The sequence below is a fragment of the Carcharodon carcharias genome, chromosome 13 (assembly GCF_017639515.1).
Source record: "Carcharodon carcharias isolate sCarCar2 chromosome 13, sCarCar2.pri, whole genome shotgun sequence".
NCBI classification, from domain to species: Eukaryota; Metazoa; Chordata; class Chondrichthyes; order Lamniformes; family Lamnidae; genus Carcharodon; species Carcharodon carcharias.
This window is the reverse complement of record NC_054479.1, coordinates 61,916,470-61,936,341: the sequence shown is the minus strand read 5'-3', so window position 1 is coordinate 61,936,341 and position 19,872 is coordinate 61,916,470. Positions and strand designations below refer to the sequence as shown.

At 41.8% G+C, this 19,872-nt stretch overlaps 1 protein-coding gene across 3 annotated transcripts in view; it reads right to left on the bottom strand.

Moving 5' to 3' along the window:
* cabin1 (calcineurin binding protein 1) overlaps window positions 1-19,872 on the bottom strand; it is a 589,218-nt gene that overhangs the window by 496,880 nt on the left and 72,466 nt on the right. For all 3 annotated transcript variants that reach the window (XM_041202355.1, XM_041202357.1, XM_041202356.1), the window contains exons 11-16: window positions 18,014-18,231; window positions 16,239-16,317; window positions 11,770-11,957; window positions 8,799-8,948; window positions 5,226-5,420; window positions 4,268-4,504 (exon numbers count right to left, since the gene is read on the bottom strand). In XM_041202355.1, the coding sequence (XP_041058289.1) occupies window positions 4,268-4,504; window positions 5,226-5,420; window positions 8,799-8,948; window positions 11,770-11,957; window positions 16,239-16,317; window positions 18,014-18,231 (1,067 nt within the window). The remainder of the gene's footprint in view (window positions 1-4,267; window positions 4,505-5,225; window positions 5,421-8,798; window positions 8,949-11,769; window positions 11,958-16,238; window positions 16,318-18,013; window positions 18,232-19,872) is intronic.

Sequence of the window (19,872 nt, the reverse complement as noted above, 5' to 3'; positions counted from 1 at the left end):
AAGCACTGCTGGATCCAATAAGGGAAATGAACCAGACAGATTAAAGTATTTTAAGGTAAGATATGGGTAACAGCAATTGCAACATAACCTAAGATAAAAATTGAGAAGGATATGGATAAGGAAAAGACCAAATTAATAAGTTGGAGAAAAGCAGATTTTTTTTAAGGAGATGGGGATGGAATTACGGAAAGTAAGCTGGAAAATCTACTGACGAATACAGAAACAGAACAGCAGTGGGAAACATTTAATACAGTGATCGAGAGTGCATTAAAAAGCAAGAACAGAGTAGCAAGTAATAACAGCCCATGGATGAATAGGGAAATAAGGGCAAAAAGGGCAAAGTTGAAACTAAAGTAAAATACTTGCACTCTGCAAACAGACAACAAAGGGAAGGATGAGAAAAGGGTGTACAAAAATGTTAGGAAAGTCAAAAAAAACAGGAAGCCAAAGAGAACCTATGAAATTAAAGTTATTTATTTTTATATTCTTTGATAAAGTATTCTAGAGATACATATAAATAACAGAAAAGGGACAGGGCGACTAATGGATACACAATGAACTCTCAACTCACAGAGAATGACAGAAATATTCACTAATTACTTTGCTACAATATTTACCAGGAAGACTAATGTGCTGGACATAATGCTGCAAGAAGAGATGAAAAAATGTAAAGGCATTCAAGAAAGGAAGGGGGGAGATAATTGATAGACTAATCCAACTTAGAGAGGGTAAAACCCATTTGCATCCACAGATACTAAAAATTAGGCAAGAGACAGCAGAGGCTATACAGATTCAATAGAAAAGGAAATAGCATCAGAAGACTGAGGAAAGTGAGGGCAGAATATTTCCATCGGCGTGCGGGGATGGGCCCAACATGCCAACATGTAAAATGATCCGCGATGACATGGGTGTGCGCTCCGACGTCATTTCGATATTTCGTTCAGCGGGCTGTGCGCCTGCCGAACTGTCAACTGCCAAATAGGGCCATTAAAAAAGCAATTTAAGTTGTTAACAGCGCTGCCCATTCAACCTTAAGGTCGGCTGGCAGGCGAAGAGCCCAAGCAGCCTTCGCATTTTTCAGGAACCTTAACCATGGGCGGGATGAGGTTTCCTGAAGTTTGTATAAAATAAATTTTATAGACTTCAGAAACATGTCCCAGCTCATGTGACACTGTCACAAGGGGGCATGTTTAAATAATTTTTTACTTTAAAAATTTTTATTATGTTCTTAGTCTCCGAGGCAGCTTCATGCCTCGGAGATTGCTGCGTTCTTTCACGTGCATACGCGAAAGAGCGCAGGCCCCAACTCTCCCTCCCCCCCTCGCCTGCACAGTGGCGGCGCGGAGCCAATCATGGGCAGCGATCAGCTCTGCGCCCACCCCCGCCCAGCCCACCCGACAAAGGTAAGATTCTACCCCTATTGTTAAAACTAAAAGATTGAACAAAGCAACTACAGACTAATTTGTTTAACATCAGTTGTAGGACAGATAATGGAATCTTTGTGCAAAGATGTTATAGAAAATAGCTGGAAACTGAAAGTATAATGAATAATCAGCATAATTTCTCAAGGGAAGGTTATACTTGAGCAACCTTATTGTATTTTTTGAAGTGGTACAAGGAAGAAGAGAGAAGGGTAATGTAACAGGCATAGCATACTTCAACAAACTACTGCATAGTAGAATGATAGCTAAGGTTAGGACATCTGAAGCCAAGGGGCAAGCAGCAGAATTGATAACAAGTTTTGTGCACTCTGAAGTTCTTGTTTTCATCCATACAGGTAGAAAGTACCTTGTACCTGTTGGTCAAAGCTCTTCTATCACTGCATGCTGGATCTGCCTGACTTGTAGACACAGCCTCCTGTCCCTGACTATTGATTAACTGTAAGGTTCTACCTTACCTAAGTGGGGTGAACGCTTCCTGGAACAAAGTATCCAGGTAACTCTTACCCTCCCGGATGCCCTGCAATGCTTACTGCTCAGATTCCAACTCAGCAACTCTGAGCCAAAGTTGCTCAGGTATGGTGGTCCGGGACTGCAATGCACTCCACAAGTTCCCACATGTTGCAGACCCACCACCAAATCTGTCAGGTCAGTCTAACCTTTCAATCAATTATTAATTTAGTTAGCTCAAGTGACAGCAAGTTACAATCTCCTAGCCTGCAGACAAAAATACACTCACCAGACACTGGAGGTTGAAAGAAGGTATCTAAAAAAAAAACACCAAATTCCCACCTGCACCAAATCCTCAACTTAGCACTCATTTCACAAAGCACTCTTCCCAGGTCACTGTACTTCCTTGCTCATTATGAGCCCAAAATAGACTTACCTTTATATTGCGTTTCAAACATCTCAAAGCGATTACAGTCAATGAAGTCAATAGGAATCAGGGGGAAAACTCTCCACTGGTTGGAATCATATCTAGCACAAAAGCAAATGGTTATGATTGTTGGAAGTCAGTCACCTTGGTTCCAGGACATCACTGCAGGAGTTCCTCAGGGTAGAGTTCTCAGCCCAATCATCTTCAGGTGCTTCATCAATGACCTTCCTTCCATCTTAAGGTCACAAGTGGGGATGTTCGTTGATGATTGCACAATGTTCAGCACCATTACTGACTCCTCAAATACTGAAGAAGTCCACATCAAAATGCAACAAGACCCGGACAATACCCAGTCTTGGGATGACAAGTGGCAAGTAACATTCACGACACGTACCTGTAGGGCAAAGACCATCTCCAACAAGAGTGAATCTACCCATTACCCCTTGACATTCAATGGCATTACCACCAGCATCCCGGAGGTTGCCATTGACCAGAAACTGAACTGGGCTAGCCATATAAATACTGTGGCTACAAGAGCAGGTCAGAGGCTAGGAATCCTGCGGTGAGTAACTCACCTCCTGAACCTCCCAAATCCTGTATGCCATCTCCAAGGCATGTGATGGAATACTCTCCACTTGCCTAGATGTTTGCAGCTCCAACAACACTCAAGAAGCTCGACACCATCCAGGACAAAGCAGCCCGCTTGATTGGCACCCCATCCACCAACTCCAACATTCATTCCCTCCACCACAGATGCACACAGTATGCACCATCTATAAGTTGCACTTCAGGAACTCACCAAGACTCCTCAGGCAGTACCTTCCAAACCCACGACTGCTACCATCTAGAAGAACAAGGGTAGCAGATACATGGGAACAACACCACCTGCAAGTTCCCCTCCAAGCCACTCACCATCCTGACTTAGAAACATAGAAAATAGGAGCAGGAGTAGGCCATTTGGCCCTTCGAGCCTGCTCCGCCATTCATTATGATCATGGCTGATCATCCAACTTAATAACCTGCTCCCACTTTCTTCCCATATTCTTTGATCCCTTTCACCCCAAGAGCTATATCTAACTCCTTCTTGAAAACATACAATGTTTTGGCCTCATCTACTTTCTGTGGTAACAAATTTCACAGGGTGAAGAAATTTCTCCTCATCTCAGTCCTAAATGGTCTACCCCATATCCTCAGACTGTGACCCCTGGTTCTGGACTCCCCCACCATTAGGAACATCCTTCCTGCATCTACCCTGTCTAGTCCTTTTAGACTTGGAAATATATCGTTCTTTCACTGTCACTGGGTCAAAATCCTGGAACTTGCTTTCAAACAGCATTGTGGGGCTGCAGTGGTTCAAGAAGGCAGCTCACCACCACTTTCTCAAGGGCAATTAGGGATGGACAATAAATGCTAGCCTAGCCAGTGACACCACATCCCATTGATTAATTTTAAAAAGTACTTCTTTGAAGTGTAATTACTGTTGTAATGTAGGAAATATGGCAGCCAATTTTCACTCAGCAAACTCCCACAAACAGCAATGTGATAATGTTCAGACAATTTGTTTTTTGTGATGTTGACTGAAGAATAAGTATTGACCATGACACTGTGGATAACTCCCTGCTCTTCTTTGCCAGAGGTTCTTTTACATCCACCCAAGAAGGGAGGTGGAGCCTCAGCTGGACATCTAATCTGAAAGACAGCACCTCAGACAGTGTAGCACTCCCTCAGTACTGCACAGGAGTGGCTGTTTGTTGGTCAACTTATCCAACTGATTCCAGATGCTCTGTGTCTATCCTTCTGCTTCTCTTTTCTTTCAAAAGTATGCGACTGTGAAGTAAACTGCCAAAGTATGTATGCACTTATCACACTTTGGGCTACATACTGTTACTACATTTTTCTAATAGAAGATACAAGTGTGGAATGTTGTACTGAATGAGGTGTACCTGCTTACCTGGATGAGATTGTTGGCAAATCGGACAAAACAAGGGTTCACAGACTGCTCCTCCAGGATACTGTTATCCGCTGATAAGGAATAATCAATCCCTGTCAACAGTTGAGTCACTGTTGAAACCCACTCTTCCTTCGAGGATGAGGACGATACATTGTTCATCTGTTGGATGGCTTCATTTAGCGCAACTTCAGAACACTCCAAGCACTGCCTGTAATCTTTTTGCTTTAGCAGGGAGTCCTGACAAACAAGTGAGAAATCATTCATCAAGCTTTGGAATTGTGGGGTCAAGGAAAGGGAAAGGAGACTTTTTTCCAATCTGATTTGATCATCCACAGTTAGCATAAATGTAAAGTATAAACATACGTTGCAGTAAGAGGTAAGGATGAGCTGTTTGGTTGATGGATACCAGTATATCTCCACTATTCTATATATCAGTTTGTTTGTATAACCATTATGTGTATGAATGAATGGCAATATTATTTCATAACATTATCTCTGCCAACTACAGCCAGCACACTGGAAAAGAATACGGCCACCATGTTATCAGCATCAAAATCAGTGAGAACTATGCTGTTCCACATGAATCATCTTGCTCCATTCTGAAATTTAAAATTCATTCAGGGCTTCCCGGTCTGAATGAATTCGATTGCACTTGAAACAACTTCAGGGTAGGACCTGACTCAAAATGGCCAATTTCTCAGGCAAGGCCTGATCTAAGTCAGTTGCCATCAGGCAATCCACTTCAATGGCACAGAAGAGTCTGTCTTCTATCTACAGCTGGGCTGGTACAGGTCCACATGTTTATGAGGTAGCAAAAGGAGGCTGGATACAAGTTCATTTGATAAATCATTTTTATGGTCACCATAATTTGGACACAAATGCTAAGCTTTTCAACCTGAATATGCAATGAGCTCCTTACTGACCATCTAACAAGAACATTCAAAATCATTAGGGTTACCTGCAACAGGAGCAGCTGAGCAGGTCTTTCAGGGATGGATGCAACAAATTCCAGAGGCTTTGTTCTGCCAATCGCACCAAGGGTCAACGTGGGTCGCAATAGCTTCACAACTTGGTCATATTCACCCATTTCATACAGACGTTGAACCTCCTCAAGAGATTGGCACCTCTCCAGTGATTTGAGCTTTTTATCAATCTGGCATGAGCAGAGAAAAAAAACACACAGTACTATTAAAAACACAAGTCGAAGGGAGACCAGGGAGAAGTTGCGAGGTTCAAATTAAAAGATGCTGGAAATGTTACAACAAAAATTTGAACTGTACAAGACTCATTCTAAACTGCAACATTTTAGAATTTATAACACTTCAACAGTAAAATTTTCCATTCAGCATCACTCTAGAGGCAGATTTTTAAAATTCTGGTGTCACCTCCTATGATGTACAGTACAGAAGAACAAACAGCATATTAAAACAGCATAATGAAATGTGGATGCAGAATCAATCTCCAAGAAGCAAAGCCCCAATCTCAGCTAGCCTCCTGAAACATTAACTGTTTCTCTCTCCACAGATATTGCCAGACCTGCTGAGTTTTTCCAGCAATTTCAGATTTCCAGCATCCACAGTATTTGCTTTCGTGTCAATTAGGCTCCTGTTGGATTGTTAAATGAGCTCTGTACAGACAGATAAGCGGACAGATATAGGGGACTGCTGCAGGTCCACAGTGCACATGGAGAGTGAAAGGAGGTTGGGTATAGGCCTGTTTTGGGCAGTTGATGAGGGCCTCATACAGGTTAATGCTGGGGAATTGAAAATGGTTGGGTACACACTTGTGCTGGGAAATCAAAGAATTCCAAGTAGAGGCTTGTACTGAGAATCAAAGGAAGCCACTAACGCAAAAAGTTTTGTCCATTTTTCCCTGTGTTTTGCCTCACTATTAATGAGGGAAAATGATGCACGCGATTATATCAATGGATAAAATGAATGTTTATGGTCCTGTAGGTTGCCTGTTGTTGTTCTTTTGCAAGTCCATCAGAAATTTTTAAAAAACAGGTTTTTTTTTTTGCATTTTAATTTAGATTTATTTTACAGTTGCATATCTTTCCACTGGGAAACGAGACAAGACAGTAGAACAAACATTCCCATGCCATTATTTTTTATTAAGCTTATTCCTTCACAGTCCAATTGCTCTACAGTTCACGGCTTGGTAATCAGAGACTCCAGTGCCTTTGCCACCTGTTCAGAGTTTAAATTATCCAACGGCACATTTCTCTCTCTTCCAAACTCATATCGAGCCCAGGCTTTAGACTGTACACCGGCACATTCTCGGATTAGAATAGGAAATGCTGGATTCGCCTTCTTCAATGCCACATAGTGCTGCTCGATGAAATCCCTGGTGCCCTTGCTGGCAGCCGAGCTTTCATGAACAGTTCTTCACACCATGTTAATAGCTTCAATTACACAAGCAATAAAACAATCTGTTGGGGGTCAGTGGGGAGAGCAACAAGGGAAATCAACCCAGGCCATTGCATGCTGAACAGATACCTCAAAGACTGGCAATAACATATGAACACACAAATGAGGAGTAGGAGGCCATTTCGTCCCTTGAGCCTGCACCACCATTCAATAATATGATGGCTGATCTGATTATAATCCCTCATTCTTGCCTGCCTCTGATAACCTTTCATCCATCTGCTTACTTAAGGAAGGATGTAGTTGCATTGGAGGCGGTTCAGAGGAGGTTCACTAGATTGATTCCAGAGATGCAGGGCTTGTCTTATGAGGAGAGATTGAGCAGTTTAGGCCTATACTCGCTAGAGTTTAGAAGGATGAGAGTGAATCTAATTGAGGTGTATAAGATGCTAAAGGGGATAGACAAAGTAGGCGTGGAGTGGATGTTTCCCCTTGTGGGACATTCTAGAATGAGAGGCCATAGTTTTAGGCTAAGGAGTGGTAGATTTAAATCAGAGATGAGGGGGAAATACTGTTCTCAAAGGTCGTGAATCTGTGGAATTCACTGCCTCAGAGTGCAGTGGATGCCGGGATACTGAATAAATTTAAGGAGGAGATAGACAGATTTTTAATTAGTAGCGGGTTGAGAGATTATGGGGAGAGGCCAGGAAATTGGATTTGAGGCCGAATTGAGATCAGCCAAGATTGTATTGAATGACGGGGCAGGCTCAAGGGGCTGAATCGCCTGCTCCTGCTCCTTGTTCTTATGTTATGTTCTTATGTACCTCTGCATTAAAGATATTCAAGGACTTTGCCTCAACCACCTTTTGAGGGAGCGAATTCCAAAGTCACACAACCATCAGAGAAAAATAATTTTCTCACTTATGTCCTAAATGGGCGACCCCTTAGAAAGAAACAGCAACCCCGAGGACCCGGAGTTCTACATTCTCCCACATGAGGAAACATCCTTTCCACATTCACCTTATCAAGTCGCCTCTTACTCTTTTAAACTCCAGCTGATATAAGCATAGCCTGTCCAGCCTTTCCTCATAAGACAACCCACCCATTCCTGCTATTAATCTAATAAACCTTCTCTGAACTGCTTATAATGCATTTACATCTTTCCTAAAATACTATACACAGTATTCTAGATGTGGTCTCACCAGTGCCCAAACAACTGAAGCATAATCTCCCTACTCTTGCTTTCAATTCCCCTTGCAATAAACAATAACATTCTATCAGCTTTGCTAATTACTAGCTGCACCTGTATACTAACCTTTTGCAATTCATGCACTGGACACCCAGATCCCTCTGCATCTCAGTGCTCTGCAATCTCTCACTGTTTATTAAATATGCCTCTTTTCACTTGTTCTGCCAACATGGATCACCTCACATTTTCCTACACTATACTCCATTTGCCAGAACTTTGCCCACTCACTATCCTTTTGCAGCCTCCTTATTTCCTCTTCACTACTTACTTTCTTACCCATCTTTGTGCCATTAGCAAATTTAGTACCCATACCATTGGTCCCTTCATCCAAATCATTTATAGAAATTGTAAAGAATTGAGGCCCCAGCACTGATCCCTGAGAGACAACACTTGTCACATCCTGCCAACCAGAAAATGAGCCGTTTATGCCTACTGTTTCCTGTTAGCTCGCCATAAGTTTTTATTTTTCACAATAACCTTAATGAGGCACCTTATCAAATGCCCCCTGAAAATCTAAGTACAGTACATCCACCAGTTACTCTTTATCCATAGCACTTGTTACTTCTTCAAAGAACTCCAATTAATTGGTTAGACATGACTTCCCTTTCACAAAGCCATGTTGACTCTGCCTGATCACCTTGAATTTATCCAAGTGCCCCATAACGGCTTTAATAATAACTTAACATTTTCCCTGTGACAGATGTTCTGCTAACTGGCTTATATAAGTATTCATAAACAGGTGAAGGCTGGAAAAAATGTCTGTTACCTTAGCAAGCGAATAGTACATAGCACAAGGGCACCACGGTAATGAGGGCATACGGTCATCACACTAATGTACATAACCAAAATGCATAAAAAGGTTTTTTCCTGCTTTTGTCCCTTAATATTTTCAGTCTAGAAAGCAAAATATCTGTACCTCCTCCAATGATATGGCAGAATCCACGTGTAGATTTGGCAGTCTGATAGTAAAACCATCACTATTTCTGCTTCCCAACTTAATTCCTAATGAACTGCAAAACAAACTAGTGCAGATATCATAGCTCTCCAGAGCTTGCTCCATATCCCCCTGCGAAAAAATATATTGAAACATGAAATGAGTGGGTGGGGAAAAAGGGTGAGAGTGCATTGTGACATTAGCTTCTCATCTATAAGAATCCCATTCAGATTGATAAATCACTTCCCTCAATAAAGATTATTACAAAATCAACTCAGTTCTGAAGGGGTACAATTTGATAACACATGCCTGTTCATAATTTGACACTCTTCGTTACAATTAGCTGCAGGCTCAGAGGTATAGGATAGAAAGTTTTATGCTATTCCTGGTCTGCACAATATCTGATCCAGAAGCTCACAACGTTGACATTGACAGCAAAAACAGAAAAGAAAAGCATTGCATACCCCAGTATGACTAACAATTTGGGCTCCCTACCAAGCCCACAAACTTTGTGTTCAAAACAGAAGTATATTTTGCACTGCAGACCCTCTCCTTCGCACTGAAATTTATAACCTTGCATGAAGTAATGAGGGAAGTATGCCATACGATTAACATTTACCTTTCACCATTATATTTTGGGCATAAGTTGTCTACCACAGGAGGTAGATAATACCGTAGTCAGAACTTAAATATAGCTTTAGCTTAAATCCCAGCAGAAACAAAGAAATGAGCATTACACTACATAACTTTCAAAACAAGATTGTATGGCAAAAGTACATATTGCCTCTTTTGTCATCCCAGCATGCAAAAAGAAATTAAAATAGGGAACTGAAAATGCTAAGACTGCCATCTAAAATTAATTCATTCATTATCTGAGATGACATGAGCAACCACTTAATTAATTGGGTTAATCAAGGACAGCCAGCATGGATTTCTTAAAGGCAGGTCATGTTTGACAAATTTACTGAAGCGACCAATTGCATAATGGAAGTCCAGTAGATGTAGCGTATATGGATTTTTAGGAGACATTCCATAGGACACTGGTCAGGAAAATTATAAATGGTACTCGTACCATAGATTTAACAGTCAATAGACAAGAGAGAGAATTAGGATTATTGGATGTTGCTCAGATTGGAGAAGGGTTCAAAGCATTGCCCTCCAAGTATCAATGCTACATCCAGTTTTGTTCTCAGTATATATAGATGACTTGGAGTTAGGCATTGGAAGTATGTTACTAAAACTTGCTCTTGACAAAAGTCAGCCAGGTTAGTGGAATAGAGAATAGATCAAGTTTAATGCAGAGAGGTGTGAAGCAACATATTTTTGGGGTAAAACAAGGATAGGGGTGATCCATTGAATGGGAAGATCCTGACGAGCATGGACACAAGCTGCAAGGGGCTTAAATAAATAAATTCTCTGACAGTGCAACGACTGATGACTGAAAAAAAGGTTAAAAATGACAACGTTAGAAACACGACACCCAACTCATCACATACGCACTCATTATCTTTTTTTCTGGTGCCATGTTTCCCAGGGCTCAGTGTCTCGCCTTGGAGAGATGGAACATTTTGTTAACATAGTTAAATCAGGTTCCCAGAACTAAATTTTACTGCTACTGTCGTGTGGGTTTCCCCAGGGCTTGCGAAACTCAATAGTGAAAAGGAGACAGGACATTTGGAGACCTCAAATCTGTGGCTGCTGTAAAAAAGACTACATAAACTATGCACACTCCCTAGAATCTTTGGGAGTGCAAAGGGTGGGGAAGAGAGAGAAGGAAATGAAGGACGGTACATTTAAACCCTTTCAAATAAAAGCAGAATTTAAAAATCAATATTGGTAACTGCGCTGTGAACTAAGACTAAGCCATATTAACGATAAAATTAATATTTCCTCCTCTTGCAAAACCTAGAAACATAGAAAAATAGGAGTAGGTCATTCGGCCCTTCGAGCCTCTGCCATTCAATATGATCATGGCTGATCCTCTAACTCAAAGTCATACTGTGCTTGCACATGAATTAAAAATTCAATAAAGCTAGACAGCCAAAAAAAGAACACCATGGTTTTTGCCACGGACGTTGCTATATGTTTAACATGTTTTAAAATCCACACAAACTAAAAGTCTCAATCGATCTCTAGAAATTGAGGATTACTCCATGTAGCAGGTTTGCAAATAACAATCAGAAACCCATGGAGAAACACAGAAGAAACAGCTGTGGAATAGAGAGAATGGCCCTTAAGATGTTCTTGGCTTCTTGTCTATAGGATTATAGCACTGCAGAATTTACACAATCAACCACTTGAACCTTCTGCTGTTCATTACCACTTGCTTTGGATCTCTCAACACAGGAAAAAATAACTCAAAATCTCTGAAACTACTCTATAAGAAAATAATAACTTGGGATATTACAAGCAGCAAAAACACAATGGTCTGCTTCAGACTGGTATTACAGCAAAATACAATAGATGGCAATTTATTTAAATATGAGGATTGGCGCTAGAGAATGACAAACTTTACTAATTTCAGCATCAAGCCCTCCATGTTCAGGTATAGCATGGTCAGATACAGAGTGACAGTGCCCACACTGACCTATGACATGAATTACCCCTGACCTCTGGAAAGTGTGCACCACATTTTTCATATCCTGCACCCACTGTCCTTGCAGTCCCTCAGGCAACAACAAATAGTCCTAAATTAAAGGCAGTTTTCAACTTCCCCTAGAAAACTGGGTCCAGATTCATTTGGCAAAAGGAAATATTTCTCATGTTTTCTCAATGATTTCCTTAACCCCAACACACTGCACACTTTCCCTTGATGTATTGGAATTTTAAAAATGAAAATGTTTCAACTGCAGGAATGATTTCCCCTCTTAATTGCAATCTGACATTCAGAAACTATTACTACCCAACTCTCATTACAAGAAGCCCTATTTCCTTCATCGGCACAAATACAAACCTGCAATGCCATGAATCTGGCTTTCAACCAATATACTTGAACCACAAACACAAGCCAGTCATTCTCGAACAGATCCCTCTGTGAGGAAGTGAAGGCCAGTTGAATCAGATCTCCCAAGTAATGGCTTCCTGGAAAATCAGGCCCCAACTGCGCGGCCGTGTTGCTGGAAGTACATTTCCGAGGGGAAACTAGAAGAAAAGCAAACACACAGATGAAGTGTAAACAGGAAGTCATTCCCCATGCATATTCCAAATGGCAAGTGGTTTTTCTAGGTACCACCATCAGTAGGGACACCTGCCTAATCAAAACAGTACAGCCCATTTTAGACGAAACCCATGGGGACTTCTTGTAGGTTATACTCAACAAGAAAATTGCAGTCAGAAAATGCAGACGATGAAATCTGTGATTATCAGTAAAAGCAATATCAGAACGGGGTAAAAATATCAATTTAAACTAAACAGGCTTAATTTTTAGAACAAAAACAGAATTACCTGGAAAAACTCAGCAGGTCTGGCAATATCGGCAGAGAAGAAAAGAGTTGACGTTTCGAATCCTCATGACCCTTCAACAGAACCTGAAACGTCAACTCTTTTCTTCTCCGCCGATGCTGCCAGACCTACTGAGTTTTTTCAGGTAATTCTGTTTTTGTTTTGGATTTCCAGCATCCGCAGTTTTTTTGTTGTTATCCAGGATGGTATATTGCTGCCCTGGTGCTAGGGTCAAGGATGTCTCAGAACGGCTACAGGACATTCTGAAGGAGAAGGGTGAACAGCCAGTGGTCGTGGTACACATTAGTACGAATGACATTGGTAAATAAAGAGATGAGGTCCTAAAAGCAGAATATAGGGAGTTAGGAAGTAAGTTGAAAAGTAGGACCTCAAAGGTAGTGATCTCAGGATTACCACCAGTGCCACATGCTAATCAGAGTAGAAACAGCAGGATATATCAGATGAATACGTGGGTGATGGTGTGAGGGGGAAGGTTTCAGATTCTTGGGACATTGAGACCGGTTCTGGGGGAGGTGGGACCAGTACAAACTGGAGGGGTTACACCTGGGCAGGACCAGGTCTGATGTCCCTGGGGGAATATTTGCTAGAGTGGTTGAGGAGGGTTTAAACTAAAATGGCAGGGGGATGGGAACCTATGCAAGAAGACAGAGGAGGGGAAATCAAGGACAAGACCAAAAGACAGAAAGGGAATAAGAAAAGTGATAGGCAGAGAAATCAAGGGCAAGAATCAAACAGGGCCTCAGTGAAAAACAATGGGAACGGGACAAGTAATGTTAAAAAGACAAATCTTAAGGCTTTGCACCTTAACGCGAGGAGCATTCGCAATAAAGTGGATGAATTAACCACGCAAATAGGCGTAAACAGGTATGGTTTCGTCAGGATTAAGGAGACATGGCTGTAGGGTGACCAGGGATGGGAACAGAACATCCAGGGACATTCAGTATTTAGGAAGGACAGACAAAAAGGAAAAAGCAGTGGAGTTGCATTGTTGGTTAAAGAGGAAATTAACGCAACAGTGAGGAAAGATATTAGCTCCGGTGATGTGGAATCTGTATGGGTAGAGCTGAGTAACACTAAGGGGCAAAAAACATTAGTGGGGATTGTATATAGACCCCCAAACTGTAGTGGTGATGTTGGGAATGGCATTAAACAGGAAATTAGAGACGCATTCAATAAAGGAACATCTGTAATTATGGGTGGCTTTAATATGCATATAGATTGGGCAAATCAAATTAGTAACAATACCGTAGAGGAGGAATTCCTGGAGTATATACGGGATGGTTTTCTGGACCAATACGTTGAGGAACCAACTAGAGAACAGGCCATCCTAGAATGGGTATTGTGTAATGAGAAAGGAATAATTGGCAATCTAGGTGTGCAAGGCCCCTTGGGGATGAGCTACCATAATATGATAGAATTCTTTATCAAGATGGAGAGTAACATAGTTGATTGAGACTAGGGTCCTGAATCTTAATAAAGGAAACTACAATGGTATGAGGCGCGAGTTGGCTATGATGGATTAGGAAACGTTACTTAAAGGGATGACAGTGGATAGGCAATGGCAAACATTCAAAGAGCGCATGGGTGAACTGCAACAATTGTTTATTCCTGTCTGACGCAAAAGTAAAACAGGAAAGGTGGCCAAACAACGGCTTACAAGGGAAATTAGAGATAGTATTAGATGCAAGGAAGAGGCATACAAATTAGCCAGAAAAAACAACAGACCTGAGGATTGGGAGCAGTTTAGAATTCAGCCGAGGACCAAGGGATTGATTAAGAAGGGGAAAAGAGAGTATGACAGTAAGCTTGCGGGGAACATAAAAACTAACTGTAAAAGTTTCTATAGGTATGTGAAGACAAAAAGATGGGTGAAGACAAATGTAGGTCCCTTACAGTCAGAAACAGGGGAATTTATAATGGGGAACAAAGAAATGGCTGACCAACTAAATACATACTTTGGTTCTGTCTTCACAAAGGAGGACACAAATAACATACCAGAAATGTTGGGGAATGCAGGGTTTAGTGAGAGGGAGGAACTGAAAGAAATCAGTATTAGTAGGGAAATGGTGTTGGGGAAATTGATGGCATTGAAGGCTGATAAATCCCTAGGGCCTGATTCTACATCCCAGAGTACTTAAGGAAGTGGCCCTAGAAATAGTGGATGCATTGATGGTCATATTCCTACAGATTGGAGGGTAGCTAATGTAACCCCACTATTTAAAAAGGGAGGTGGAGAGAAAACAGGGAATTATAAACCAGTCAATCTGACGTCGGTAGTGGGGAAAATTCTAGAGTCCATTATAAAAGATTTGATAGCTGAGCACTTGGAAAACAGTGGTAGAATCAGACAGAGTCAGCATGGATTTACAAAAGGGAAATCATGCTTGACAAATCTAGTGGAATTTTTTAAAGGATGTAACTAGGAGAGTTGATGAGGGGGAGCCAGTGGATGTGGTTTATTTGGACTTTCAGAAGGCTTTCGACAAAGTCCCACTTAAGAGATTAGCGTGTAAAATTAAAGAGCATGGGATTGGGGGTGGTGTATTGAGATGGACAGAAAACTGGTTGGCAGACAGGAAACAAAGAGTAGGAATAAACGGGCCTTTTTCCGAATGGCAGGCAATGACTAGCAGGGATCGGTGCTGGGACCCCAGCTATTCACAATATATATTAATGATTTAGATAAGGGAACTAAATGTAATATCTCCAAATTTGCAAATGACGCAAAGCTGGGGAGGAGGGTGAGCTGTGAGGAGGATGCAGAGATGCTTCATTGTGATTTGGACAAGCTGAGTGAGTGGGCAAATGCATGGCAGATGCAGTATAATGTGGTTAAATGTGAGGTTATCCACTTTGGTAGCAAAAACAGGAAAGCAGATTATCTGAATGGCTATAAATTGAGAGAGGGGAATGTGCAATGAGACCTCGGTGTCCTCATACACCAGTCGCTGAAGGTAAGCATGCAGGTGCAGCAGGATGTAAAGAAGGCAAATGGTATGTTGGCCTTCATAGCCAGAGGATTCGAGTACTGGCGCAAGGATGTCTTGCTGCAATTATACAGGGCCTTGTCAAGAATAGTGTGTGCAGCTTTGGTCTCCTTATCTGAGGAAGGATGTTCCTGCTATCGAGGGAATGCAGCGAAGGTTTACCAGACTGATTCCTGGGATGGTGGGACTGACATATGAGGAGTGATTGAGTCAGTTAGGATTATATTTGCTGGAGTTCAGAAGAATAAGGGGGGACCTCATGGAAACCTATAAAATTCTAGCAGGACTAGACAGGATAGATGCAGGAAGGATGTTCCCAATGGTGAGAGAGTCCAGAACCAGGGGTCACTGTCTGAGGATATGGGGTAAACCATTTAAGATTGAGATGAGGAGAAATTTCTTCACCAGAGTGGTGAGCCATGGAATTTGTCACCACAGAAAGTAGATGAGGCCAAAACATTGTATGTTTTCAAGAAGGAGTTAGATATAGTTCTTGAGGTGAAAGGGATCAAAGGATATGGGGAAAAAGTGGGAGCAGGCTACTAAGTTGGATGATCAGCCATGATCATAATGAATGGCGGAGCAGGCTCGAAGGGCCAAATGGCCTACTCCTGCTCCTAATTTCTATGTTTCTATGCTAATACCTGATGCACAAACGGAAAATTAAAAACTCTCCTGTGTGTGACTGCGGTCACCTAGAACAGACGATGGAAGACAAAGACTCAATGCCTGACTCAAATACAAAGGAGATACTACAGCAATACACACCGATAACCCTGACGTTTTATCCTGCCTTGACCACCTCAATGTAAAATTATAGTTGTTGCTCTATACCCAGCCATATGAAAGAAGAAAGGAAACTCAAGGATAATTTGAACTGAAGTGACATTATAAATAAGAGAAATGAACAGGTGTCTGTAAATAACCAATTGTTAGTCTGAAGAAAACATTGCACCTTTGAAGTGCTCCATACCTGTGGTACTTCTAGACTTTGTCAGGAGCCATTGATCAAGCTGTAGTTCCATACATACCAAGCACATCACCATCATGTCCTGAAGGCAAGGGAGAATAATGAAGTATCCTGACAGAAGAAGAGTTAAACACCAAACTGAGCATTACCTAAGGAGGATAGTTATCTTCACAGGATGGTGTAAATAAAGTGTAATAAAAACCTTGACAATCTCAGCTGTGCATTCAATTTGGCTGAAGCTAATTAGCCTCACAAAAATACTTTCCACCACACACAATGCACTTTTCCAAAGGTTATTTCAATTTTATTCCTTTTTGGGGGCATCAGCAGGTGTTAGGACATAAGAGCTTGGACTCTTCGTTGCTATCATATGAAGATAATCTTTTTTTATTCTTTTTATTCTTTCATGGGATGTGGTCGTTGCTGGCGAGGGCAGCATTTGTTGCCCATCCCTAATTACTCTTGAACAGAGTGGCTTGCTAGGCTATTCCAGAGGGCAGTTAAGAGTCAACCACTTTGTTCAGAGTCTAGAGGTCACATGTAGGCCAGGTAAGGATGGCAGATCTCTTTCCCTAAAGGGCATTAATCAACCATATGGAGACCTGCTGAGTTTTTCCAGGTATTTTTGTTTTTGTTTTGGGTTTTCACAACAATTGACAATAGTTGTATAGCCATAATTACTGAAACTAGCTTTGTATTCCAGAATTTAATTAAAGGATTTGTTACTGTTACTGAGCTGCAATATAATCAAGAACAGATCACACTTAGCTGTAGTTACCACCATAATCCAAAAGACTATTGACATTCACAGTCTAGGCTGATTAATGAAGAATTGGTGAGGTACTGGAGGACAACTGGCACCTATGAAATCTTAATCCAGTTTGAGTCACAGTCTTCAGTGTGTAAGAAAACTTAAGGGTGAATGGAGATGATTTTCAAATTGACTAGAATGGAGGCTCAAAATAAACCAGAAAAGTGAGTGCTTCCTGCTACATCCAGAGCTCTGCTCCAGTAGTTTCTCACTCTCCGACCCAGAGGGCCAGCGTTACGATATCACTTGAACCCAGTAGCTCGGTCAACCCTCAACACATAATGCTCCCAAAAACGTATAAACTATGCAAGTCCCTTTGCATAAGAATCTCAAGGGATATTTAACATCAACACAGATCTATAAGTATTATCTAATGTTCTTAACATATGGGTCTGCAAGTACCTGATAATGTACAACAACCCAAGGAAAAAGTAAACTTTTATAACTTAACACCATCAGAACGTAAAAGCTTCAACAGTAGAATAAATAAATATATTTGTTTTTCCACAGCCTCTAACTTTTATATAATTTTCTTTACCATGTTCTAGTAGTTTTAGATATTGTGAGATGAAATTCTTTCCTGCAAAGTTGAGGCAGGGCTATTATACTTATTTCCAATTTAAACTTCTTTTTTTTCTAAGCACTGGCCAATGGGGGGAATTTTGTTACATGGTTATGTTCCAAAGAACAACTTCCTTTTTTGAATAACCCACAACTTGAAGATTGTCCATAGGCCAGAGCAATAAGATTACACATCATAAAGCCTTCTAACTAAGTGGGTGAAGCTGCATTTCCAGCCATCTTACTCGATACATATGAGCCACCATAGAGGTGCTGGCACCTGTGGATCTGTACCTAGCAAAAGTCTTAAGTGTTCAGGAAATGCAGGGAGCATTGTTTCAAATAACAAACGACAATTGAAAAAAAATCTAAGACAATTAAAAACGACTTAGTTTTATGGCAGTACCTTGATATGCTGGTTGCTGCACTCTCTCAGGATAGGATTAGGTAGGCTACTGCAGTGCTTTCTCCAGCTGTTGTAGACCGAGAGGACTACCTCTGCCAGCCCAGTTGGCCATTTTGCCAAGAACTTCTGACCAAGTGCCTTTAAATATTTCAGCATCAAATCTAATATACCACCATTCTTCAGATTGTTCAGCAAAAACTTGTGAACATCTTGTTTTTCTGTTTGTATAAAAATAAACATTAATGTTACAATGGATTTATGATTGATTAATGCACTACCTAACATTAAGTAAGGTCCACCTCATTCTAAATTACTTCACAAACAGGCACATATGTTGTCTTCAGTGCTTTGCTATTTTTCAGATCTCAAAAAGTGAAGGCAAAAAATATTAGCTCCAAGCTACCACTGAAAAATGAGGGATAGATTTAGAAAGAACTCTGAATCCAGAAGTGGAACTTCTTTCAAAGAATCAAAAAGACGACTGCTTCTGCTGACCATTTTTCAACCTTCGCAGGGCTAATTAAGACAAAAACAGAATTACCTAGAAAAACTCAGCAGGTCTGGCAGCATCGGCGGAGAAGAAAAGAGTTGACGTTTCGAGTCCTCATGACCCTTCCACAGAACTAGGTGAATCCCAGGAAGGGTTGAAATATAAGCTGGTTTAAGGTGGTGGTGGTGGGGGGGCGGGGGGGGGGGGGTGGGAAGAGAAGTGGAGGGGGTGGTGTGGTTGTAGGCAAAAGCAGTGATAGAAGCAGATCATCAAAAGATGTCACAGACGGCAGAACGAAAGAACACATCGGTGTCGAGGTTGGTGATATTATCTAAACGAATGTGCTAATTAAGAATGGATGGTAGGGCACTCAAGGTATAGCTCGAGTGGGGGTGGGGGGAGCATAAAAGATTTAAAAATATTTAAAAATAATGGAAATAGGAGGGAAAAAGAAAAATTTATATAATTCATTGGAAAAAAACAAAAGGAAGGGGGAAGAAACAGAGGGGGGGTGGGGATGGAGGAGGAAGGTCAAGACCTAAAGTTGTTGAATTCAATATTCAGTCCGGAAGGCTGTAAAGTGCCTAGTCGGAAGATGAGGTGCTGTTCCTCCAGTTCACGTTGGGCTTCACTGGAACAATGCAGCAAGCCAAGGACAGACATGTGGGCAAGAGAGCAGGGTGGAGTGTTGAAATGGCAAGCAACAAGGAGGTTTGGGTCATTCTTGCGGACAGACCGCAGGTGTTCTGCAAAGCGGTCGCCCAGTTTACGTTTGGTCTCTCCAATGTAGAGGAGACCGCATTGGGAGCAACAAATGCAGTAGACTAAGTTGGGGGAAATGCAAGTGAAATGTTGCTTCACTTGAAAGGAGCGTTTGGGCCCTTGGATGGTGAGGAGAGAGGAAGTGAAGGGTCAGGTGTTACATCTTTTGCATGGGCATGGGGTGGTGCCATAGGTGGGGGTTGGGGAGTAGGGGGTGATGGAGGAGTGGACCAGGGTGTCCCGAGGGAATGATCCCTACGGAATGCCGACAGTGGGGGTGAAGGGAAGATGTGTTTGGTAGTGGCATCATGTTGGAGTTGGCGGAAATGGCGGAGGCTGGTGGGGTGATAAGTGAGGACAAGGGGGACCCTATCATGTTTCTGGGAGGGAGGAGAAGGCGTGAGGGCGGATGTGCGGGAGATAGGCCGGACATGGTTGAGGGCCCTGTCAACGACCGTGGGTGGACAAGCTCGCTTAAGGAAGAAGGAGGACATGTCAGAGGAACTGTTTTTGAAGGTAGCATCATCGGAACAGATGCCACGGAGGCGAAGGAACTGAGAGAATGGGATGGAGTCCTTACAGGAATTGGGGTGTGAGGAGCTGTAGT